Genomic DNA, 25,709 nt, shown 5'->3' with positions numbered 1-25,709 from the left:
GTTTTTAAGTCCTTGAGGCAGTCTTGAATTTTATTTAGATGATTAATTTCATCAGGCTTGATTGATAAATATAGTTGAGTATCATCCGCATAACAATGAAAGTTTACAGAATGATTCCTTATAATATTGCCTAACGGAAGCATATATAGTGTGAACAAAATAGGTCCAAGCACTGAGCCCTGTGGCACTCCATGGCTAACTTTGGTTTGCATGGAAGATTCATCGTTGACACGTACAAACTGAGAGCGTTCAGATAGATAGGACCTAAACCAGCCTAAAGCAGTTCCCTGTATGCCAACTAAGTGCTCTAGTCTTTGCAATAGGATATCATGGTCGATAGTATCAAATGCAGCACTAAGATCGAGCAAGACAAGAATAGAGACAAGTCCCTTGTCTGAGGCTATTAGAATGTCATTTGTGACTTTAACCAGAGCTGTATACTTTGAAAACATCCATTTATTGGAGAGAAAAAAATGTGAACAGTATGTTTTTAACAGTTGATTAACCTGAACGTTAAGTATAATTCAACTGAAAAGCCAAAAAAGAAAAAAAAAGAAAGTAATAATAAAAAGATAATCGTTTTATTTCGATTACGTTGTTTTCGTAATCGTTGCAAGCCGTAATCGCGATTAAAATACGATTAATTGAGCAGCCCTAGTTTCCAGCTGTAAAAAGAAAGCCGTTATCTGTCGGCTACGCTCACTCTTTATGATCCAGTACACGTCTTTCCTCCACCTAAGAATGCTTTGCACACTCCAGTGATTTAAAAACGTCAACAACCATGAAACGGCTTTTAATATCAAAGTAAAGCTGCCTCTCTAATGTCTACTTCCTGAAGCGTTTTTGTAATTTTAATCTGTTACACTAAACTGTGACATGTGATGCTTTTAATGTGGCAGTGTAGAAAAAAGAACAAGTAGCAATGCTTGCTTTTACAGAACAGTTTGTTCTGCTCTCTTCTTCTGTTTTTATTTCCAATGCTTCTCATTCCCTCGCTCTGCCGCTTTAAACAAACCACCTCTGCTCCCCCTCGGATCAGATAGGAGGTTTCCTGTGTGACTCAGGGACGACTCAGTTGCTAATCTTGTGGCCAGACATACTGTGTCTGCTGTCAAAAGCAGAATTCCAAGTCACAATTCTTAACACATGACTTCCTAATAACCTTCACGAGAGCCTTGTTTTAGTTACTGTGTAGTCTACCAGAAGACACTGTTTCCACAGTCAATATTGGCAACTTCAAATAGGTCGGTTTATTTTCAACTTGTCTTGACTCGCCAACAATCCTGCTCCTAAAGCTGGGAAACACAATTACATAACTAAAATGTCAACTTGTGGACCAGTGCAGACTTGCAAAGCTTCTTGTTGTGTGTCTGTTTGTGTTTCGAAAAAGCTCCACATTCTGGCTTGTTAGCATAAACCGGATGAGCATGATGAGTTAATCCTATGTGACCAAAACAAGGGAATTTTGCAAAAGAGATGTTGATAGAATTTCCTGAATGCTTGTTCCTCTTTGCTTAAGTGGTATTTCCACATCATACTGGTAGACTGCACGGACATATTGTGTGTTTAGACTGCAGATACAGAGCAGTAGCCTGTGTGTTTCCCTTTTATAAATCCATAAGTTTCTGCCGCGGATGTCATTATATTGATTCATTTAGCTAATGCAGCCCTGCTCATTCTTTCCCCCTCCCCTAAGTGAAACACAGCCTGCCTCTGTCTGAATCCTAAGTGCTGGCTGGCTCGAGCTCAGTACCCTCACAAAGTGTTGTGACATTGTGCTGCCAGATTTCCATGGCAATTATGTTGATAAATCAGGTTTTGTGACTTTGCTGTTTCCCGATCGTAGACAATGTACAGTAAGCTAATGTCAGGGAGTTAATAAAGTGAGTGCGCTGGTTTCGAGATGAGAGCGTGCTTCCAAACAACAACAATGATTTTCCCTGCCAGCCTCTAACTGGTGGGTCAAACACAGTTCAGGGGTGAGTGTGGAAGCTTGGCACTAAGCTGCATTTGCAATGTAACTACAGAGTACAGTTTCCCTACAAAGAGCAGCTGAAGCAACATGCCTGACCGATGACTCTGAGAGTCTGCTGCACAGCAACACAGTGGAACCACAGTTGTGTGGGATTCAAGTCTTATGTCCAAAGTTGGAGTAAAAGCTAACATTCCAGCACAGTGATGTTAGATTTGGTGCAGCAGTGGGGATCCTCAGGGGGAGAGGTGTGTGTGTTGAATACAGATGTCCAGCACTACTTGTAAAAAAAAAAGTCAGGGTGTTTCTAAAGCCTGGATTCATTGTCTCTACCATGAAACATTTGCTAAATATTATGACAATATTGGTTCAAACATTTAAGTCTTGACCATATTACCCAACCAGGCTGACATTGCCATGGTTCATATAATTTGAAAAAAATATCAAGAATTAGAGTCAGCTGCTACGATAAACATGTGTTTTGTCATGAGTTATATGGCTGACATGTGTTGCTGCAGCTTGAACATTTGGTTTTGATGTTATAAATCATTTATATTTGTCGATGATTCAAATAGTTTCCTTATAGTTGGTGTTCCACACACAGGGGCGCCACTTGCAAACAGGCAAGGCAGGCAACACTGCTTGGGGCCCCGGACCAGAAGAGGGCCCCCAAAAGAAGGTAGATTAAGAAGGTCCACAGCAACGACAAAATGAAACACCCTTTAATTTACTGCAACGACATGTCGAGAAACCCCCTCAAGGGGGCACCATGCATAGCGCGCCGTAAAATGCTGCTTCTTATTTTAAGTTTGGGGGGGGGGAGGGGAGAGGAGTGTGTTGGGGCGCCACTGATGATCACCATCAGTTTTAAAATTCACTGGGGGCCCCCACAGACTCTAGAATCGCCATTGTCCGCACATAGACCTCTTAGGCTAAACACAGAAAGCATTTACCTTTCAAATGTTGAGAGGACCACACCCAGAGAGTTTCAGTTGATCCATTTAGGCCTCTGGAAACTGTTTTATTTCTCCTGGCTGCCCTCTGCTGGAGTCTCAGTGTTGTGCTTTAGTTTATTTAGCTGTGATTTACAAAGACAGGTTTGTTTATGATGGATCCCTTACGAGATAACAGTTCTGAGATCAGTGTATCATGTGTATAATATCTCATCTTAAATTCCTACACTGAAAACAAGCTAAGCTATTGGTGAAGTTCATAATAAGGTTGTCCAAAGGGCATGATTATGCACTTTTTAGTAAATTGACCTACATTTATGCAGTCTGGTTAACCTGAGTTGTCATTCAGGAAGGTAGCCTTTTTTGATTGAAGATATTATCTACCAAGCTTAAGAGAAAAGCAGAAAAGACCAAGCTGTGAAAAAAATCCTGCAATATGTAATGGGAATAGCTGTTTTTTTTGGTGTCTTACATATTCATTACATCTTCAAAATGTAATGTTGTTTTTAAATGATGTCGATACACGAATCATTGTAACACTACACTGCCCTCTGTTGGTGTAAAAATATCACTCCACTTTCAGTAACTCCATTATCTCATCGTCAGGTGTTTCGAGGCTCTGGTGGTTTATTTCAAGTCGGGTAAAAGGGAGGAGCCTTACGTCACCATCTCCAGGAAGATTAACCTGGAAAAGGGACAGATCCCCATGGAGTGGGAAATCGGCCAATCAGAGCGCAACCTGGCCACACACAGAAACGCCTTCAAACGCACCGCCGTCATTCAGGCTTTCCTGGGCTCCGCACCTCAGCTGACCCTGCAGCTGTACGCCAGCATCCAGGAGAAATACTTCCTCCCTGCCAGATGTAAGAATGATCGAGGAGATCATGCCTTTGTTCTACTAAACAATTAACTTAAACAACTGCTATGAAACAATGTGATTTCTAAATCATGCAAGTCTCTTAAAATTACACAATTATTACATTATTTCAGGTTGGCAGCTCTTGACTCCCCCCCCCCGATCAATGAATTCTGTACACACAGAATTCAAATGTCACTGCTGTTTTTTAAATGCACTTACCAAGGGTAGAATATTTCAAATTACCTCAGATAACTTAGTAAATCCTTTCTTTTGTGAATGTCCCACAGTTATTAAGAAGTCAGTGTGTTAGTCGGGAGATGTTTTGTTTATTGGAGACTGTTAAGATATAAAATCAAGATAAAGATAAGGGCACATGGAAACACTGAAAGTTAGCATTTGCTTTTGATCAATAAACACACAGAATCTGAGGCAGTCGTGAGGACATTAGTTTGGCAGGTATTCAGTGTAATATAATCAAAGTAATATTCAAATTGACCTGATGATGGCGCTATATTAAAAGTTAAGGATGATCACATTTATACTTTACCTTTCTGAACATGATGGTAATACATTAAATAGTTGCAGATATAATTCAGTGTTTGCCAAAGAGCTGATCTGAAATCTTTACCTTATGAGTTCTTGAAAGAAGACGCTTTTCAGCATGTATTATTTACTTTCCCTATGTTTGAATTACATTAATTTAGGAATATATCATACATTTTATATTAAATGAAGAGTTTATAAGAACATTTCTATTGAAATACGATAGCTTTATGTTGATAATATAAGTTCTAATAAGTTAAAGACGAGACATTTTTGGATATGATGATAATGCTGATTATAATGTAACCGATGACCTGTGTTTGTTTCCTCAGTGACACTGATGATCATCACGCTGATCTCCATCACATACGGGGCTCTGGTGTGCATCGTGCTGGCCATCCAGATCAGATACGACGACTACAAGGTGCGGTTGCGGCCCTTCGCCTACCTGTGCATGATCGTGTGGCGCGGGCTGGAGATCGCCACCCGCATCACCTCTCTGGTCCTCTTCAGCACGGCGCTCACACACTGGGTGATCCTCGTCGGCATGGGAAACCTGCTCTTCTTCTTCTTTCTCCCCTGGGTCGAGTTCTGGGCCAGGAAAGGCTCGCTGGCCAAGGACGTGGAGAAAAACTTCTCCAAGCTGGGCACCACGGTGGTGCTGTCCATGTTCACGCTGCTGTACGCCTGCATCAACGTCTTCTGCTGGTCGGCGGTGCAGCTGGACCTCGCTCACCGAGAGCTCATCGAGAGGAAACAGCGCTGGGACCGCCTGGCCATGTTCTACTGCGGGCGCTTTGTGGAGAACTTTGTCCTCATCACGCTATGGTATTTCTACAAATCAGACTTCTACGAGTACGTGTGCGCGCCGCTGCTGGCCGCCCAGCTGCTGATCTGCTACAGCCTGGCCGTGCTCTTCATGCTGCTCTTCTACCAGTTCTGCCACCCGTGCAAAAGCCTCTTCAAGTACAACGTGCACGACTGCCTGCACTGCGTCTGCTTCCGTACAGGGAGTAGGGGGGGGAGGGGTCGGAGAGGGAAGCTGCCGCCCTCGTACTCGACGGCTGCCACCATGGTGCTGGTGCCGGAGGAGCCCCTGCATCTGCTGGACCCCGAAAACTCCCAACCCCTCGACCTGACCAATCAGCTGGGAGAGCAAGAGACGGCTATCCTTAATGACATGATGCAGGCAGCCTGAGGAGGGCTTAGTGGGGAAATAAATGAACAAGTTATTTAATGAGGATGCACCTCAGCTGCACAAGTCCTCGAGTACTTTTAACACAAAAAACAGACGATACAGCAACTTTACTAGTTTGTGATTGTGAGGTGGATTAAGGTTAACTGCTGTTGTCTTTATCAAGGGTGATTACTTACACTTGGGGCACAGCGAGGCCTCATTGCACCAAAGAATGTAGCACGTCCAGATATGCAGCGATGCACAAAGGCCGCCTTGAGAGAGCAGCAGTGTACAGGAGTGAGCCAGGTGTGTGGGAAACGTGCCAAGAGTGTCAGAAAGAAAGACCGGGACACCCCAGTGTTACTCCATCAAGGTTTTCACTTCTTTGCACACATTTGCATCTGCACTAAAAATACTTTTACAAAAAAAAGAAAAAGGTCAGAAGAAGAATGTATCTTCCTCCTACCTTACTACATAAACCCGCTTTGTTGAATGCCGTTAGGTGTTTACTATTAGAAAAACTTATTTTAGCTTTACAAAGATTCATCAAAATATGTCACAAAACAATATACAGTTGAAAAACACCTAAAAAACTTAATGGAATATAAAATGCCTATTTTTTTAAAAGTCAACCTTGAAGTTGAATTTACCCGACTTACACTGAATTAACTACTTTATCAAAGTGCTTTCACAGTGTGCTTCTTTTTTATGCTATGTCTTGTTTGTTCGGTGCCTTGACTACTATTGTTTTACTTGAAACTCAAAATAAAAGAATCTGACACATTCATTCTTGCTCTTGACTTCTTTCATGACTTATGACTAATTGTCACCGACACAATAAAAGCTCATTGTTTCCGATAAAGCGTATTGCCTCAGCGTCGAGCAGGGAAACATTTCCTCCTTGCTAGTGATGGGTATCTTTAGGATTTTATCGATACCGATACGATACTGATTATCGATACCGGTATTTTTCGATACTGTTCAATAATTTTGTGCTCAAAATTATAGACATGCTTACAAGATGTGAAGATTAAACAAGTCATTTTATTGTAATTTATTTGTATTTATTATTTAATGTAACTTTTTCAATGTCATACCAAGCAGGGGGGGTGCTGGTGAATTAATTTGTTTGTAAAGTTTGAGAAACAGAGCCTCGTTGCGGGGAAATTATACAGATTGCTAGTCCGCCCCTGAAAATGTCTATGCAAACGTTATTATTAATAATAATAAAAAATAATAATAATTATATATAAAGTATAAAAACGGCTCGCTGGTATCTCGAGCTGAGCTCAAAATGACTAACCATCATGCAACGCACGAGCAAGACGTTGATCGAAATTGCGCAGGTCTCGCTTGTCTCAAACAAGCCTACTTTGTCCGACTTGCTCTGGAGGCTCGCCTACATGAGACGTTGAAATCTCGCGGGACAAAGACGCCCGCAGCCTTGAGAGCGAGGCGCGGCGAGGCGGCGCAGTTCCTCTCCACGGGCTGCGAAAGCGAAATGCTTGATGGGAAACTACTCGCTGGTATCTCGAGCTGAGCGCTCATTGGTGGTTTTTACCACGTGCTGGTAATGAAACTCTCCAATTGGCTCGGCAAAAGTTTGTTGTTGTTTTGTGTCAGTTTTACGTCGCCCCTCCCATTAACATTTTTCATCATTGTTCCACAATGTTTATCATCATGAAATTAATATCCATATATTTTATACTATACTTGCACTGCTTACCGTTGTCATAGTTTATATATCTTAGCATATTCATACACACTGTTCATACTGCTCACAGGCTGCTGTGTATATTCATACCCCTCACTGTTAATTCATCATTCAATTCATTCTATATTTTATTCTGTAGATTGTGTACATTACTTTTCATTTTACTGCTTTTCGCACTCCTGGTTAGAAGCTAAACTGCATTTCGTTGTCTCAGTACCTGTAATATGTGCAATAACAATAAAGTTGAATCTAATCTTGAGCAGGAACAAATGTATTTACTGAGTACATATCTGACATTAACGATTAATCACATGTGTGCATTCTTTATAAATGCAAACCGAGTCAAGCCGACTCCGGAGGCGGCGGTATGCACCTTAAAGTTGTTTGCAATCCACCAAAAAACCGAGAGAAGAAGAAGAAGAACAAGAAGAACAAGAAGAAGCCGACTCCGAGCTATCCGACTTCAGGCGAGCTTTTTGAGACCTCCCCCGGCTGCGATGAGCTATTCTCGTCTACTTTCGAGGCGAGCCACAACGCGTCTCAAACAAGCCTAATCTCTCCGGTAGTCCACCAGCAGATGACAAACACCCCANTGTGTGTGTGTGTTTGTGTGTGTGTGTGTTTGTGTGTGTGTGCGTTTGTGCACACACACACACACACACACACACACACACACACACACACACACACACACACAAACGCACACACACACAAACACACACACACACAAACACACACACACAGTATAGGCATTCCACACATGTCCTCAGTTTTTTTTCCAGTAATTGCTGCTTTCTCTTTTTTTCCTTTAAATGCCCTAAAGGAGTCACAATTTCTGTCTAAGCTTTTGAAACTAATTACAAACAATACTTTTTAGGCTTAAAGATACTATTTAAGCCCCTGAGTTTTTTAGTGGGTAGAACCTGACTGTGAGGCTTTTATTAGTTCCCCCCAAACCGACCATCTTTAATTTCTGTACGTCAAGGGAGTACTTTTATCTAACATTCGGTCGGGTTACCTCCCATGCCCGCAGCTTTATCCTGCAGCACTCGTTCTCTCAGCCTCTCTTCACCACTAAGGACAGAGGGTGTCGTATTGTCATACTGATATTCTGTACAAACTGTGAAGTCCACTGAGACCAATGTAACATTTGTGATATTGGGCTATATAAATAAACATTGATTGATTGATTGAAAGTCAATGAATAATCGCAATTACAATTGTTGACCCAAATAATCGAGATTATGATTTTTGCCATAATCGAGCAGCCCTACTGGAAACTCGCGGATAATTTGCTATGCTAGCAGATATGTATGGCAATAGGTCTGGTGATAAGTCGGTCTATTGGAGTATCATAACATTTAGCAACTTTTAAATGGTAGACAATGAAATGTGCTGACAATGGTGATCCCCTGACTTCTCCCTTCAGCACCATTACCGGGTCAAATGTATCATTCGTGCAATACTTTTATTTAGGTTCATGAGCAAATACCAAATAAATGTAGGACATTTTGAACAGGAGATATACATTTAAATAAAGGTCTGTTAAGTCATCATCTATCGTGACAAGAGATAACACAAGCTCAATTCCACAGAAATCCTAAATCAACCAGGAATAAAATATTAAGGATTGCTACTTTAACTAAGATGGTAAACACGATTTCTGCTACATTACCATGTTAGCATTGTCAGTGTGAGCATGTTGATGTCAGCTCAAAGCTTTGACTGTGCCTTAATAGATTAAGCATGACTCTTTGCCCTGTTTTTATCAAATCAAGGCGGCAAAACCAGAGATATGGTCCATTTCATTTCACACATTTGTATTCCTTGTCAAAAACCGGGTAACTACATTATCAACACTCCAACTAAGCTAATTTAGCCTCAATGGGGAGCGTGCTACAAGCTAATGTCCACACCCCCAAGATTTGTTGTGTTTTTCTAACATCTAGTCCTAGTCAGATAACAGTCAGTCTGTCAAAATGTATGTTCTAAAATTAAGTCAGACATCGTCCTTAAAGTTCAGACATTCTTCAATTAATTCCCCAGCTCTATAGCTCTGATCAGTTCCTCATAGCCAAAATATGTCGTAACTATTACAACAACAGGCAACAACACAAACCAAGTGTTGACTCACTCAAGATTGAAATAGTCTGTAGCGCTGCAGGTGGTCTATCCTTCTCCTGCAATGACATGATTGGCTTCATCTCCAGTGTGTTCATAATTATAGACCTGTGCCTGACCTTGGTCATGTTATTTGTGAGAACTGCAAATCTGCTATGAGCATTGTTAAAATAAAAAGGTCTGTTCTCTTGGAAGATACTCTGTGTTACATTGTCCTGATTTGTGAAGCACTATTAGCTCAAATGGCATTTATCACCACTGGGAAAAATACTATCTATTTTGATACGCGGCTACACTAAACACGTCGCTCAGCATTGTAGATAAGATCATTTCCTGTCTTCTGAACGGCATTGCAAAGGGTTGTTGTTCTTTCAACAGATCTATGTCCTTGATCTTTATTTACATCTTTTTATCCAGATCTTTTTATCTATATCTGTAAACTGTCTGGCTAGTTATATTTTAGGGTGCACAGAAACCTGAGCCAAATCAAGCTATTTATAAGCCTTTTAGCAACACTTTCTCTAGCAAAGTGTTCTTCCTGTTACACATACATTTGTTCGGTTGATTTTCTTGCCCTGTAAAATATAGAACGCCCTACATTTAACGATTATTGTACTTTATATTCAGACCAACACCTTAACAGCTCACTGTAGACATATCAAAGTCCAGAGGGGAAGAAAGAGAGTATGAATATGTGTATATTTGAATTTCAAAGAGCTTAAGTCACCGCCTACATGAGTCACGGTTCGCCAAACAGGTCTCTCAGCTGAAAACAACTGACACAGGAGTGCAGACTGAAACACCTCCCTCACAGAAAGAGAACGTTTAAGACAATACATATTCAAAGAGTAACTCGAGCTCTATTATTTCAAGAGGCAACATCAGTCCCTCTCTCTCTGTTAGCCAGCCAGGCCTGATCTCTGGTCTGCAGCACCGAAGGCTTCTGGGGGACGTTATCCTGAGATGAGGTCATACAACCGAGCGACGTAAATGAATGTGAGTGATGTTTTACTAGGGCGGGTGCCAGCTCTGCAGAGTCATATGACAAACTGGCTTTCAGATTAAAAGAAGCTCTAAGGTTGTGGGAGGTTGTCCTGTTCAGTCGTCCCTCCTGTGTTTCATACTGAAGAGGCTGGCATCTGGAGTGTGATTCAGTTAGAGAGCTTAATCTGTGGATCTCATTCAGTACTAAATCCATGATACTGCAACAGTCTATCTACAATGTAATGTGGATGATCCATTGTATTTGATGAACTGACCAACTGATTTAATAAGTCAGTCAGGGCTGCAACCGATAATTCAATTTATAATCGATTAACTTTGTAGTCTATGAAATATTCCCGTCATAACACAGAGGCGATGTGGACATCTTTAAATGGCTTGTTTTGTTCAACCAATTGTTTAGAACCCAAAAACATTGTTGACAATAATATATGACAAAGAAAAGTATTAAAGTCAATTTAGAGGCATGAATTTGAGACTACTTTGCTGTTACTGGTATACCTTGAATAATGACAAACTATTAATTCATTTTGAAGAAAGTTTCAGATAATTTTTCTGTCACTGTAGTAATAGATCAATCATTTCAGTTCTAGTCAGCATCCTTTATTTATGAGGACAACTCTGATTCATAGTGATACATTATTGCAGCATCATGTCAGCTCTCAAAGATCATTAGAGTGCTTTTGTGCATATCTGTATATCTGTAAACACTACAAAGTCACAGCACTAATACAAAGTATCATGATTTGTAGTGACTTTGACCCCTAACACCCCATGACCCTCACCTACCCAGTGGTGTGAAGAATCGATGTATATTTACTCTAGCACTGTACTTGAGTACAATTTTGAGATACTTGTACTTTACTTAAGTATTTCAATGTTTTGCTACTGCAACTTCTACCCCACTACAATTCAGAGGTAAATATTGTACTTTTATTTATTGTATACCTTTTACTTTCCAGATTTGGATTTTATTGATATGAAATATAATCAACATCTAAATAACACTTGGAGTAAATCCACCAGCATACAAAGGGATTTAATTTAGCTCCACCTTTACCAGCTGTGGTAAACACATTAATGCATCAATAATTAGAATTAAAAACACATGATATATATTCTTACAAAATAGGCCAATCTGCATAATGAGTACTTTTACTTTCGGTACTTAAAGTATATTCTGATGCTAATATTTCTGTACTTTAACTTGAGTAACTTTTTGAATGCAGGACTTTTACTTGCAACAGTAGTCCTACACTGTGGTATTTCTACTTTGTACAAGATCTGAGTACTTCTTCTGATGATATCAAGGTATTGTTTTCTTACATTCAACAATATATAAACATGTCAACATACCAACAACATCCCATCACCCCTCCCTACCTGATGACAGGGCCGAGCAGCAGCAGGTGCAGGAACAGCACGAGCGGCCTGTCCCGGCCCAGGTCTCTGTGGATGAACGTCAGGGCCAGCTGGATGAGCACGGCGGGCAGCAGCATGAAGGTGAGGGTGAAGCCCATCCAGATCACGTCCTCGGTCTTGTGGTACCGGCTGCAGAGCACGGCAGCCGTGATGAACTCCGCACAGTACAGCACGGTGGCCAGCAGCACGCTGAAGGGGGGCTTGATCCGGCTGTGATTGACCACCAGCATGACTTCACTGTGCGCCGCCGTGGAGCTCTCCATGTCTGAGATCTCCCTCTCATGCTCCTCCGTGGCCGCTTCGCACATTATGTTATCCACTTTGATCAGTATACGGTTCACGATTAAGACGCTAAACTATGCTAAAAAACATCACTATTTGTAAATAATTCCCTTGATGCGCCGTCTCTCCCAACTTTCCACAAAGTTGAGCATCGCTGGGTTCACATTGTGTGTTACTCAACAACTGCTGTGCCACCGCTCCGATGCACTCCCACCAAAAGCGTTTGTTTAATGGTATCGTTTTATCGTCGGACGTGGACGTTAGATCCAGAGGAAACCACTTTACTGCCCGTCGGGATTTCAGCGCTGTTGTTGCACCGTGTGTGCAGAATAGGGAAAGTTCAGTTCAGCCTCGTCATCCAGGACGATATCTACTAAATGTCAGCCAGCCGGTTACCGTCCAAACTCGGTGGACATCAGTAGCTTAAAGTTTGTTATTGTATGTTAAAAACACCTCCAGCTGTAGTGTGAATGCCGGGCTGTAGGAGGGCCGTGTGTCTCCGTGTCGGTGTATTTGTGCGGCTGCTGGCTGCTACTCGTGTTTCCAATCTTTTGACTGTCTGTCAATGCAACAACTGCACCAAGTCAGCCAGAAACTCAGGGGGCGATACCGGAAATTACGGGCGGCTGCCTTCAAAATAAAAGAGGGTACAGATAATAACACAACTCATCAAAAATACAAATCTGTGCCAAGGAAAACAAATCCATTATTAAGAGGCTGGCACAAATAGTTTGGTAACTATGGGGAAACAGCTTCATTTTTTGTGATATGATCTCGCTAACTGCTTTAGAAAGGTGTTTAGAACCACATTCCGTACATGTATTCAAGATGTCTTCTCTTTTTCCCCCTCAAACTCAATTACAATGTTTTATTAAAATAATTGTACTCTGATATATATTCAATGATTCTGGTATAATATTTCTTTAAAAAAATATATGATTTGTATTGAGAGTTTTATTTATTGTTAATTGTCAATTTCATAACCCTGGGTGTTCTGCTTGAATCACACCATAAGTAAGAAAAATGGGAGGTGAAAAGCTCACATGATAATGAAAAAAGTACAGGATGTCTGTTACAATCTTACATATTACAAGCAATGAACAAGCTGTTAAATACATAATAGTAAATGCAGCCTATAAAAGTATAGATTACAGGGCAACAAAGCTGCCTACAAAGATAAGAACGATTTCATTCAAATTGAGGGAAACACTACAACTTATTTGCCATTTCACTTTCTCTAGAGTACCTTTGCCAAGCTAAATGCCACCGATACTGTAAGCACATGCAGTGTAGTTTTATTACAGTACTTGTCCTTTTCAAAAGGAAGCGCTGTGAAGGGCGAGTAATGAGAGATCAGATTCTCTGCGCTTCCATTTTTAGTTTCCAAAAGTAGTGAGGACTTGGCCTTGTTATGGTGACGTGCAAGCCTGTGAGGGGAAGCAGCTACACAAACAGGTGCAGAACACACACACACACACACACACACACACACACACACACACACACACACACACACACACACACACACACACACACACACACACACACACACACACTGAATCAACAATTAACAAATCATTCCATCTTTTCATTCGCTTTTCACACAGACATTTCCTCATATTACAATCAGATAAGACCACATGCTCATTAGACAACAATAACATTTTGTGACCCTGAACATAATCAGTTTCATGTTTGTTCTACTACTTATTCAAACAAGGATTATTTGTTTGGAAAGTGCATGAGAAGGACACCAAATGTAGTTAAACCCCCACATTCCCATTGCAAAAATATCACGTGTTGCTTAGCTTGATGTCATCATGACCTAAAGTAAACCCTTATTGTGTTATTTTTTTACTGAATAATCACTCTTACATCCTGTTTGGTAGATGATATGTTGCTGTCCCTTCATTGTAACTATGAAACAACAAAAGTAGCTTTTATTTTGTTTTCATTATGAGCTGTGGTACAGTTTCAACACAGCTCACTCCATACATGCTGACCTCTCCCTGTCTAACCAGATTTCATCTAAGTCAGTGGTCGACACAACCTACGAAGGCATTACTAATGCATGTGTTTGGTGAAGCAGTGCTTTGGGTCAGTGACTTCAGACTGCTGAGGCTGTGTGCTTTGGAGACATTACTGAGCACCAGCATGTGCACAGCCAGCCAATCAGGTCAGGTCAGCTTGTCTATGTTTCAAATTCTTTACAGGAATCTTCAGCTGCAGTCAAATAGTATTTTCGCATAGGAAGATTCCTAAAAGAGTGAAATGACCTGAAAAGCCATGGTAAGTTACAGCTGGTTGAAATCTCTAGATGATAAGAAAAAAGTGCTACAGTTTGTTATCTAATTTAGTATAGGGTGCACCAGACAATCCTTTACAAAAACAAAGGAGATAAATGCTTTCCTACAATTCCTTATGGCCTCAACAAGTATAGTTCAACATTAGGAAATATAACTGTATTTTCATGTCGAAAGTTAGATGACAATATACAGTACAACCCTGTGTGTCAAAATGTAGCAAAATGCACCTGCCAGCCCCTGTAAAGAACACTATAGAACAGGTTGTATCTTGTATGTTTAATCTGTACAAAAGTGTAAGTATAACTATTTAAAATATGATTCTCAATTTCACAGGGGTAATGAACCAGGCTTCTACATCAGCTGCCTGGTTGTCGAGTACATAAACATCTGTAAAACCACAACATGCTTTTCACACAATATTTTGTACAAATTACATTAATCAAGTATGACATGTTAATGACTGATCTAGTGGTGTTGGCTTGGATATTTCTGTGATAAAAAAGAGTATTAAAGTAGAAGCTTTAACCGAGATTGCAATATCAGCAGTTGGTGGTTTTTGAAACATGTTTGCAATGTGGTGAACAGGGGCCGTACGGGGGTGTGGTCTTCAGCTGCTGCTTTTTTTGCTGTGTGTGTGTGTGTGTGTGTGTGTGTGTGTGTGTGTGTGTGTGTGTGTGTGTGTGTGTGTGTGTGTGTGTGTGTGTGTGTGTGTGTGTGTGTGTGTGTGTCAGTGTCAGTGTATCAGCTGACGCAGGGCTCTGGTGAGAGTCTGGGATGAGTCTACTCAGCAGCGGAGGCAGAGCCTGATTGGACGTTGGTATAATGACATAATGAGATAAGGCCTGCACAGAAACCATTGTGACAGGTTTCTGAGAGCTCCAACTAACCATTTATAATTTAATTATATCTACAGCAGCTCTACTCTGTAGTCTACTCACCATTTTGTTTTGATTTCCCTCATTAGACGTGAAGAAGGAAAACATCCAATGAGGGAGGATTGGTTTGTGAAGAGGCTGCACATCTAAACTATGAATGTTTGTTTTCAGTTTGGAGCAGACTGTCATTCAACTGCAGCAGGATTTGAAAATAGAGCATTTATATTATTTACAGAGACTACAAGGTGCACAGCAGCCTCTGGCAGTGAAGATATATCGTGTGAATGGGAGGCCATCTAGTGGTGCATGCTGCATTACAGAATGCACTTGCTTATGCTTGCATTAATACCATTGTACGTTGATCCTTTGTTAACGTAAGTGTACTGTTGTACCTGAACATTAATGTTTACAATTAACAAGTGATTAAGTACATTTTCCTTGTAAAGTCATTTTTAACCTGAACTATAATTGGGTCTTTTTTTTGTCTTTACTTGCCACATTTCATAACATTTGATATATGTTTGTCTTTTAACTTTATCTGACAGGAAAACATTTTATTGATCAAAAGGAAAACATCTGTACATTTAACCCAATCCTAAAATGGTAATTTTCATCAGTTGTCCATGGCCTAATGTTATAAACGGACTCTTATACAGTATGACTGCTTTGAAAGACACTAGGCAGGAAGTCATTTTTAGGATATTTTAAGAAGTATAATGGACTGAATATGCAGGATTATGCAGTTCAGTTTATTTTGATCTGCTTGTGTTTGTTGCATGTTATTGTCTGAACGTATAAAACCTTACAAATGTTGTAAACCCTTTTGAAGGAACATATAAGATAACATTATCTGTAGAATGATCAACACGCCACGTCTCAAGCGATCAAGATGTACCTCGCTAGAAAAAAATAGAAAGAAAAGCGATAGTTCCAAATATACAAGTAAACCTGCCTCACGTACACCGTGATGTGACTCCACCATCACCATAGACATGATGTCATTATCCCTAACAGTGACTAAAGTGGTGCAGCTGAAATCTGACCAGCATTGTTCCACTTTTAGGAGATCACAGCACGTCACAGATCACACCACAAGACACATTTAGATTTTCCTGACGGATAAATGCACATTTGTTTGGTCTAACTAAAGAAGCACTCCGCCATCCAATGGGATTAGTGATTGGATCAGAGGGCTTTGGGATTGGTTGAAATACCAAAACACAACTCCAAGGCTGTACCTCCCACATGAGGTGACTAAAGGCTTACTGTGAGCCTGATTAGTTATATAGCTCCTACTGTAGGTACAAGATGTTGTTAGAAAGGAGAATCCAAACAAATGCATGGACATAGACTTACTTCTGTGAGTATCCTTCAATATTCTCATATCTTAGTTCATTTGGTATGTTATACGTGTGATTAAGTCGTTCAGTGGTGTCGGGTAGTTGTAGTTTAGTGTTCACTGAGTTTGAAATGCTTGTTTTAATCCAATAATTCTCAGCATTTACAACCCATGTTGACTTTTCATTTATTGTCTGTGTGAATTCAAACCAGAGCACTGTTATGCATTGGGCTTTTACAGATACATTAAATCTGATTTAACAGAGATAACAGAGAGTTTTCAATGAGTGGTACAGGTCTGCTGTAGGTTTATTGTTTACATCAACATCAGGTTTCTCATGGCTAATATGACTGCTTATTTATGGCACTTTACTGTTTATTGTTGGGCTAATATCCCAGTTTCTCCTTTTATTTACGCTCGCTGATATCACTAAAATTAAGATACCATGATAAATATATAGAAACAGTGTTGACAAGAAAATGCATATTATACATATCAAAGTCAGAAATTCATGTGCACACTTCATGTATCAGATTTATGGTAATCCACTTACTTTTTATATATTATTATTCGTCTATTAAGTATTTTGCGAATGTTCATATCTCGCTTAAACTAATTGACTATTTTAATTCGATTCAGCTTTGTACAAAGAAGTAGTTTCAGACATGGAAACGTAATCATTGACACTAAAGCACACAAGGTGTCGCTCTCATCGTCTGTAACAGCCAAAACAAATATGCCAGCTTGTTACCAACACTGTAAAAGCAGGCCGTTATTATTATTACATAGCCTCAACAGATGCACTGCACAAAGGACCGAAAGATCAGCCAAGTTTTTTAGCACATGGTCTGACTTCCTTAAATACACCTGCTGAATTTGTTTTACAAGATGAGAGGACCACGTATAATTCCTGACACATGGTAAACCACACTGCAGAAAATACGTAAAGCACAACATGTTTTAATGAAACACAGCTAAGAAATATGAATACAGCTAATTTTAGACTTTTGATTTTGTTGATGTGTAGGTTGAGATATGAGGCAGTCCGAACATTTGCTGACTGTATCTTGAATTCACAGGAGAGGATATTTGTGCGGGACCTGATTATACTAAGATTGACCATCTGTTCATAGGTACGGGTTCCAGAGAAGATGGTGGCCGCTGTGCTCACCTCAAGCAAACATGTTCAACCTCATGACCAACTGCTGCGCCTGGTTCTCCAAAATACAGGAGCCAATCAGGTAACAAAAACGACATTTCTTGTAAAATGACAGAGTGAAATCAAATGTATGATGAGTATCTGAAAATGTGACCTGTGATGGATAGGATGGCATGGCCTATCTTTCAAATTCAAGAGAACACAAATATAATCAGTTTGGTTGAACCTCCTTTGACCTTAAATACAAATAAAAGCATTCTGTACAAAAAAACAGAAACAATCTTCTTTCTTTTGACATTTTCGTATAGTATTTAGATTGAGGTCTCATGATAATGCCTCATGTTGAAAGCAGCACTTTAATTCAATGAAATCAAAACATCTTGTCCTGACAGTATTTGTGATATCGTATTTGTGTTCAAAGAGTCAATATATTATTGTATCTTGATGACACGTGTCATTTACAAAAGCACTTCTTTGTAGGAAAGTTACCATTTTGGTGGTTGGTGTTGACAAGGCAGGAAAAACATCCTCCATTAAAGGAATGTTAAAAGGTAATTCAAGAGTACATTGAATACTGAATAAACTAAAAGTTCCTAAATCTGAAAATGGACTGAAGATCTACCTATGTTTTACTTCCTGTCCTTTCAGTGCCCCATACTGTAGAAACAGGACCCACTCATGGCTGTGTGAAAAATGAGCTGAGAGTGGAGAACTACATGGTCACCTTGCTGGATGTGGGGGGGTCGGCCGAGTCCAGAGGAGCCTGGATGGAGCTCAGTGGAGAGGCCCATGGGATCATCTTCGTGGTGGACTCCTGTGACAGGCAGAGGATAAAGGAGGTCAAGGAGGTTCTGGCAGAGCTGCTGAAGCAACCCAGAGTGGCAGGAAAACCTGTATTAGTGTAATTATACTCAACTTCTTACATGCATTACATGTGTGATCAAACATCGTGTGCAAAGTAGAGTAAAACTAGAGCCCTCTAGTGGCGGATTGGGGGAACACTGAAATAACTAATGACTGGATAACTGTGAAGCTAAACGTGACTTAGGCCTGTGCTGAAACCTTTTCTTCTTAGGTTGGCTAACAAACAGGACAAAATGAATGCTTTACTGGGAAGTGAGCTGATTGAGAGTCTCTCATTGGAGAAATTGGTCAACCAGAGCCGTTCTCTGTGCCATATTGTAAGTATTAAAAGTGTGAGAATTAATCATTAGAAACATACATTTCTTGTAGGAATTGTAACAGACCAACCTTTTTTTCTGTCCTTCACAGGAGCCTTGTTCAGCCTTAACTGATCTGCGACGCTGGTCGGAGGGAAAGACTCTACGAGGCCTTCGCTGGTTGCTGCGGGCCATAGCTCTGGATTACCCTGAGCTGCGCAGTCGTGTAGCACAGGACAGCAAGAGACCTCTGGAACCAGGAGAGAGGCAAAAGACCTGGAAAACAGAGAAAGTTCGCAAAAAAACTAAGGGGGAACGGTAAGAGATGTTCAACATTATAAATATTGTACAGATCAATGTCAACCTAACCCATAATCTATTATTTATTCTGACTATCTTTTATGAAAAAATGTTCCTACCTCAGGATGCGTTCCAGTAAGTCAGATCTTCGCCAGGTTCATCGGCCAAAAGAAAAGGCTAAAAAGACAAAGGGTGAAGGAAAGCTTCAACCCATACGAGACATGCTGCAAAAGGTCAGTATCTTGCTTGACTTTATACGTATATGTAATATGTACAACACCTTTTAACGTTCAAAAATAATATTTACACTCCCACAACTAATCATACATTGACAGTACAGTTAAAATTAAACTCACCTTGTTTTAAATTCTTTACAGGAGAACACTCTGAAAAAAAAGCTGAGGAAAAAGAGGAAGAAGAAGCCGGTTAAGGTCAAGGAAGGTGAAAAAGATCAAGCCAAAGCAAATGAACAGGAGGAAGAAGAGGGTGACGGTAATGGAGAACATGAAAACTCTGGTCACAGAGAGAAAGCAAGCAGTGCCCTTATTCCCCCGAAGAAAACCAAACCGAAACGCAAAACAAAGGTGAAAGAAGATGCTCTGGACGTGCCAGAATCAAACAACAATGAAGAGAAGCCACTCAAAGGTAGAAATCAGTTATTAATGGCTTATACATATTTTGCTTTTCAACTGTTTAAGAATGGGAATATAACATTTCCTTATCTTATGTCTAGCTAAGGGGGAAAAAAGGAGAAAGAAGAAAGTTGTCAAAGTGAAAAGGAAGAACAAGATCAACACAGAGGAGATGTCGGGAACTTACTCTCAACCTGTGGACCTGTCTGCAACATTTGGTGAGCCTCATTTACGTCTTCCATCTCCAAATCAAATGCAATTACACGTTGGAGTCTGAAATTGAATGAAATCAAAGCTTTACATTTAAAAAGACGCATCTTTCTCCTGACAGATCTGTACCGAAAAGCAATAATGGCTCTGAAGGAACGTCAGGATCAGGGACAGAGAGCGTGAATCTTGCTTGAGTCCTGAGACCTGAATGTGAGGATGTTGTCCACGGCGTTGGACACAGGCACACTACATACTACACTAATTCAAAGATGAAGAAGTTATTTCTTTAACACTTTTGATATAAGTGACCTGATCCCTGAACCTTGAGAATGAAACTGCAAATTCAAATGTGTTGTGAAGGGTGGGTCTGCATAACTATGTCATGATAGAAACATCAATAATAATAAATAAAATAAAATGAAAAAAATGTAAGATAAAAACTGAAATAACAATGTATAAATGTTTTCAATTTAAAAATGAAATTGAGTACCTGGCCAAAATGTTAATGGAGGTTTTGTTTGTATACATTTATAAATGTTCATTGTTAGTGGAATATATTTTTTATGGGTTTTGAACACTTTCTAGAAATGATTGGGCAGTGTATGAGATATTCTTAAAAAAATAAAAATGTTTTCTCTACTGTGTGGCATATCTATTGTGCTAACATTATTAAACCATCAAAGCATCATATTAGCATGGGCCCTAAATTTGGTATGAAAAGAAAATGGCTGTATACCTCAGAAACTGTGGAGCACAATCAAGTAGGCTATTTGGTATAAAAACTTGAATACCAAATCATTTATGAGATTAAAATCATGAGGTGTTGATAATATAGCTTATATTTCACAAGGTAGACATTTACTGTATCCAAATAAGCGTTTTCCAATGCTCTAAATTAAAGCTGTCAGTAGGCATACTAACATGTTTCCTTGTCATACTGAATGGAAACTAGAGGGCAAAAGAGATATTTAACATTATTTTTGAGAACCAAGAACAAGATGAGATACACTCTTATGTCTGGATGGTAGATATGAAGTACAAGTACCTCAAAATTGTACTAGAGTAATTGCACTTAGTTATTTATCATCACTCTGTACAAGCTCCCGTCAGTTCTCTCCTGCTCCTGGATGCGACGCAGAGAAAGGGTACCAGCGCGACGCCATCTTTGTCGTTCAGCCAGAGAAGCCCATCCCCCTGGTGCATCTTCACCGGGAAACGGACTATCATTCATTTCACTGTGGGAAGCGCCTGCTGCACTAACGGTGGGCAAAGATGGCCTCACCAAGGACAGTTACTATTGTGGCCCTTTCTTTTGCTTTAGGTTTATTTTTCGTCTTCATGGGAACCATTAAGCTCACTCCGAGGCTAAGCAAAGATGCATACAGTGAAATGGTGAGTAAACAGTGATGTGTGGGGGTTCAGGCTATTGTTCTGTGCGAAACGCTCTCAGGCTCAAATAATGTGAGGAGATGCTGACCTAAATAATCAAAGATACGTCCAGTTAATCTTTTCGGTATTGGTTGGTGGGCTCTTCTAATCTGACTATGTGAACCATTGTTCAATTTTCCCAAAGATCATCCTGTATTTAAAATGTTCAGACCTTCTGAAACAGTATGGTCTCGTCAGTAACACAGTTAGCACATTGGCTATATTAGGCCTGTGTGTTCTAGAAAACCCTTCATGTATGTTGGTAATGAAACAGACAGCATCCTGGAATCGGTGTGGGTAAATAAAACAATAGCAAGTGTGTCTATCATAAGATAGTAAACGGTAAAACAGGGATCAATAATGGACGATAGACTCCACCGTATTAATTCATAATATAATGTAGCTGCACGAAGCAAACATGTATACAGGAAAATCAACACATTTCTAAAGTATACCTTGATCTGTATAGCGTAGTAGGTTGCGGCTGCTGAGCTTCTCGCTTTATATGAAGAGCAATGGCGGCTGATTTCTAGCAAATTCTGTGAGAGGCACCCACTGGTGCTGATGTTGAAATATCCTGTGTGCAAGATGCTAGCTGTCATGCATTAGGTTTCATGCTAAATCAAAACTCATACGATAAGTTTGAATTCATGTGTTTATTGGTTTTCTTTAACTGGGTAGAAATAGGTCAAAGAGTAATCGTGCAACCATAATTTTTAAATAGCCTCACTAAAAGAAGTCCCTGTGCATTTGTGTAATGTTAAGAGACATTTAACGGTATCTTTGTACATTATCCTTTCAGAAAAGGGCATACAAGAGCTATGCCAAGGCATTGCCCGGCTTGAAAAAGATTGGCATCAGCTCGGTCCTGCTTCGTAAGATCATTGGCTCTCTGGAGGTGGGCTGTGGTGTGGTGCTTACCCTCGTACCGGGCCGTCCAAAGGATGTGGCCAACTTCCTGCTGCTGCTGGTCATGCTCGCTGTCCTGTTCTTCCACCAGCTAGTAGGAGACCCCCTGAAACGGTACGCCCACGCTCTAGTCTTTGGTATTCTGCTCACCTGCCGACTTCTTATTGCCCGCCAAAGTGACGACCGGCCAGAGAGAGAGGACAGCCGAGAGGAACAGCAAATAAATGACCAGGAAAAGAACAAGGTCAAGCAGTCTTAAGATGCTCTTCTACTTCGTCAAATCCACAATAAAGGGAATTTGGTGCGTCCCTCTTGTTTGATGGAGAGTCATTCAAATGTTGAAGGAATCAGTCACTTCCACTAATAAATCCCCTCGCATCATCTCCTTTCCCATCCAGCTGGCGGACTGATAACTCTCACCTACTCCTCTGCACTCTCACTGTGAAACTGAGAACTCCTGATCCGTTTATCCTCAACATGACCGTGGACAATCATACCTGTGGAAACTCTCATGAGATCAGCTCATTGTCTAAATAGTGAATCAATTTCCTCTATTTATTTCAGTCCTACACTGTGTTAAATGTATTTTGTTTTTAAATGATTTCATTTATGTTATGTCAAAATGATTTGAGAATGCTGTTTTTCCATGTAAGAATCTTTGTAGCTTCTTTTTTTTACTGTACGTACGTAGGAGAGACTAATCATTTATGAATTTCAATAATGTCTAAAGCATGTTTCATTTGGTCAAGAGTATAAACATTAACCAATATGAGCATTTTTGAAACAATTTTGTACTGATTATACATCATCTAGTATGACATATCCACATCATATTTTGGTGTAGTGTTACCAGAACACAATTCTGGAAAGAAAAAATGAATACAGCCTTGTTCATTTCATCTCAGTACATTTTTGTAGAAGTGCACATGTCACCCTTTCTCCTAAAGTGAAAATTGCAGAATATTATTTTTCTCCTTTCAGTTCAGTTACCACAGTGAAGTTGTTTAGCTGGAAAGTATAGCATTTGCTGCCTTGGGTGTCTTCTGCTAGCGTGCACAGCAAAACATAACTCAAAAAAGTATTGTTGCCTGTTAAAAATTTAATTTTACCTTTTTTGTAATTCACAGTTCAAGTCTTAAGCATATTATCCTATTCTTTAAAAGACAACTTCTGATTAGTTTGGCTATACTTTTTCTGTTTCAAAAATGTAAACTCAAAAATTCATATTACAGATCTGCTTTAGGAATGAAATCTCATTGGAAAATCCTGTCAGTTAATTTCGAGATTCACAATATTTCTGTAAATGATATACTTAAAATAAAGAATTGGAGGTGAGATTGACTAAATAGTGTTTGTTTTATAAACTCCCTTGAATTTGTTTTAGTCAAGTTATTTACTTATGCAACAAATTATGATTTGTTTGTAGTTATGTTATATACCGGTACTGTACCTTAAGTCTGTCCCTGTCAAGATAAAGCCATCAAATCAGCACATAAGCTACATCCGTTTTACGGGCCAGATATGCAGTGCTTGTCTCTCTGCCCTGTATCATACTTATTATACTGTATGCAGTACAGGTTTGTCACTTTTATGTTCTTACCTTAACTTGTATAAACTAAAGTAGCTAAGAAAAAGGAAAATAATTAGATGAAAATGTGATACATTCGGTGCCATTTTCAACACAGGAAAACTCTTCTTTAATTCTAATCCTACATGGGCATAAAAGGACCATGCACTTGGTAGACCGACCGGATGAGGGGACAAAGAGCATAACTCAGACACAGGCGTCCTTCTGTTATGCCTCTTGCCTGGAAAGTCACCCTGGTATTTGCATAACAGCTTTAGCAACATAAAAACATAAAACTTAATGAAGCACTGAGCACATTTTATAAGAGATTGTACCCTGAGTGTCTTTCATACAAAATTCTTTTTTTTTAATGAATTGGACCTGGTTTTCAAGTAAGATTAGTTTGGATCAGGGTTCTCAAATGTTAATATTTGTTGACTCTTTTGGTTTGTTTTCTGAAATAGTAAATAGAACTATTTTGTGTTTTGGACAGTTAAACAAGAATTTTGATTATTTTAGCCTGTTCTCTGGGAACTTTATTCTGATATTTCATAGCCCAAGGAAATGATGTTATGATCTTGAAATACTTACATTTGATAATACATTATATATATTAATTTTGATAATACATTATATACATTAATTTTCGTTGTGATGCTCGCACAGCAAAGAAAAATTAACATTTACAAAAACAATTATTTTGGAGAGTGTTACATTCATATTCACCTTACCTATGAAAAGTGCTGATGGTGAGAGGGGGTCAAAGATGATCCCGTGAGTTTTTTACATGGGACAGTGTTTCTACACAGCAGTGCTGCTGCTAAAAATGTTAAATGCCATATTTCAGTTTATGACAACACATTAAATAGCCTACGCCAAGTCACAAACTTCTTCGATAAAAGCGGTATGTGATCAGGCTATCAAACATTTCTGTGAAGCGGTGCGTAGCGTAATTATCTTTAATGTTGAATACTGACCAGTTTTCGACGGGATTTATTAGCCTCCTCTCATGAGACGTGGGGCCCTTCTCACTTCTCTTATTTTTAATTTCCTCGCTCCTCGGTCTCGGTCTCACCGGAAGTTGATTTGTCTGCGCCATCTTGAGTAGCGTCCTTATTTTTGTCGGAGGAGCGAGGAGTGATAATGGAGGAGCTATAATCGAGGAACCATCAGACCATCCTCCGATGAAATCCTCAGACACTCGCCCCGCCCGCTTACTGTGTATCTCTCACTGATTGGACGATGCAGTGCATGCACTGATCTGATGCTTCTTGACATGAGAGCAGTTTCCCAGCGGAGTGAAGAAAATACATGAACCTCACGGGAGTCACTACTCCTCAGTTTATACCGTGTTTTTTTTCAATTAATGTATCATTTAGTTACACATATGTGATATATCTGAACAACAAAGTGGTCAAAAATCATTTTATTCATTTTTTGGAAACATTTTCATGATCGCTTTTTTCGTTTTACATTTTCATTTATTGTCATTTCCATTCAGTCAGTCATTAAGTGCTATTTAAAATGTTAATTTGCTACATATCCACACAAACAAACAAAGTGTTCAATCCAATGAATGTTAATCTAACTGGGTTTTGATAGATAATATATATATCTATTTTTCTTCTCTGAATTATTTTATTTATTTTGTGCACTCTAATCAATATTAATCAAACTATTGTTCTTTTATACATTTTAAGAATGTTGTTTATCTTTTTTGAGAATTAGTTCTTATTTTATTTTATTTATTTGGGTCTACAACAGATGATACAAATGTTT

The 25,709-nt window shown here is 39.6% G+C and overlaps 3 protein-coding genes across 4 annotated transcripts in view; 2 read left to right on the top strand and 1 right to left on the bottom strand.

The window, feature by feature from the left end:
• The window catches only part of xkrx (XK related X-linked), a 13,186-nt gene extending 526 nt beyond the window's left edge, over positions 1-12,660 (bottom strand). The window contains exons 1-2 of one of the 2 annotated variants that reach the window (XM_010784568.1): positions 11,725-12,660; positions 9,929-10,142 (exon numbers count right to left, since the gene is read on the bottom strand). In XM_010784568.1, coding sequence (XP_010782870.1) covers positions 10,079-10,142; positions 11,725-12,071 — 411 coding nt within the window. In that variant the 5' untranslated portion in view covers positions 12,072-12,660 and the 3' untranslated portion in view covers positions 9,929-10,078. Of the gene's footprint in view, positions 1-9,928; positions 10,143-11,724 lie in introns of those variants that run through there. The other variant, XM_010784569.1, reaches the window with a different exon arrangement.
• A 3,660-nt stretch (positions 12,661-16,320) lies between these two features.
• arl13a (ADP-ribosylation factor-like 13A) lies at positions 16,321-20,627 on the top strand. Its single transcript, XM_010784570.1, has 10 exons — positions 16,321-16,586; positions 17,699-17,806; positions 18,205-18,275; positions 18,373-18,625; positions 18,800-18,905; positions 18,997-19,202; positions 19,309-19,417; positions 19,562-19,829; positions 19,918-20,034; positions 20,148-20,627. Exons 1-10 carry the CDS (start codon positions 16,567-16,569, stop codon positions 20,207-20,209), a joined length of 1,320 nt encoding a protein of 439 aa, XP_010782872.1. The 5' UTR covers positions 16,321-16,566; the 3' UTR covers positions 20,210-20,627.
• Positions 20,628-21,200: 573 nt separating this feature from the next.
• tmem35 (transmembrane protein 35) lies at positions 21,201-23,704 on the top strand. Its single transcript, XM_010784571.1, has 2 exons — positions 21,201-21,418; positions 22,257-23,704. The coding sequence occupies exons 1-2, from the start codon at positions 21,299-21,301 to the stop codon at positions 22,620-22,622; spliced, it is 486 nt and encodes a 161-aa protein (XP_010782873.1). The 5' UTR covers positions 21,201-21,298; the 3' UTR covers positions 22,623-23,704.
• Positions 23,705-25,709: the final 2,005 nt, after the last annotated feature.

The sequence above is a fragment of the Notothenia coriiceps genome, unplaced genomic scaffold (assembly GCF_000735185.1).
Source record: "Notothenia coriiceps isolate Sejong01 unplaced genomic scaffold, NC01 NC01_scaffold00026422, whole genome shotgun sequence".
Classification (NCBI taxonomy): Eukaryota; Metazoa; Chordata; class Actinopteri; order Perciformes; family Nototheniidae; genus Notothenia; species Notothenia coriiceps.
This window is presented reverse-complemented; position numbering and strand designations above follow the sequence as displayed.

What these genes read in the sequence shown, in the direction of transcription:
- tmem35 (XM_010784571.1), top strand. Translation starts at nt 21,299, where the DNA reads ATGGCCTCACCAAGGACAGTTACTATTGTGGCCCTTTCTTTTGCTTTA. An exon ending in AAGATGCATACAGTGAAATG is followed by an intron (nt 21,419 to 22,256) that starts GTGAGTAAACAG and finishes TTATCCTTTCAG; the next exon opens with AAAAGGGCATACAAGAGCTA.
- arl13a (XM_010784570.1), top strand. Translation starts at nt 16,567, where the DNA reads ATGGACATAGACTTACTTCT. An exon ending in AAAAAAACTAAGGGGGAACG is followed by an intron (nt 19,203 to 19,308) that starts GTAAGAGATGTT and finishes TTCCTACCTCAG; the next exon opens with GATGCGTTCCAGTAAGTCAG. An exon ending in TGAAGAGAAGCCACTCAAAG is followed by an intron (nt 19,830 to 19,917) that starts GTAGAAATCAGT and finishes TCTTATGTCTAG; the next exon opens with CTAAGGGGGAAAAAAGGAGA.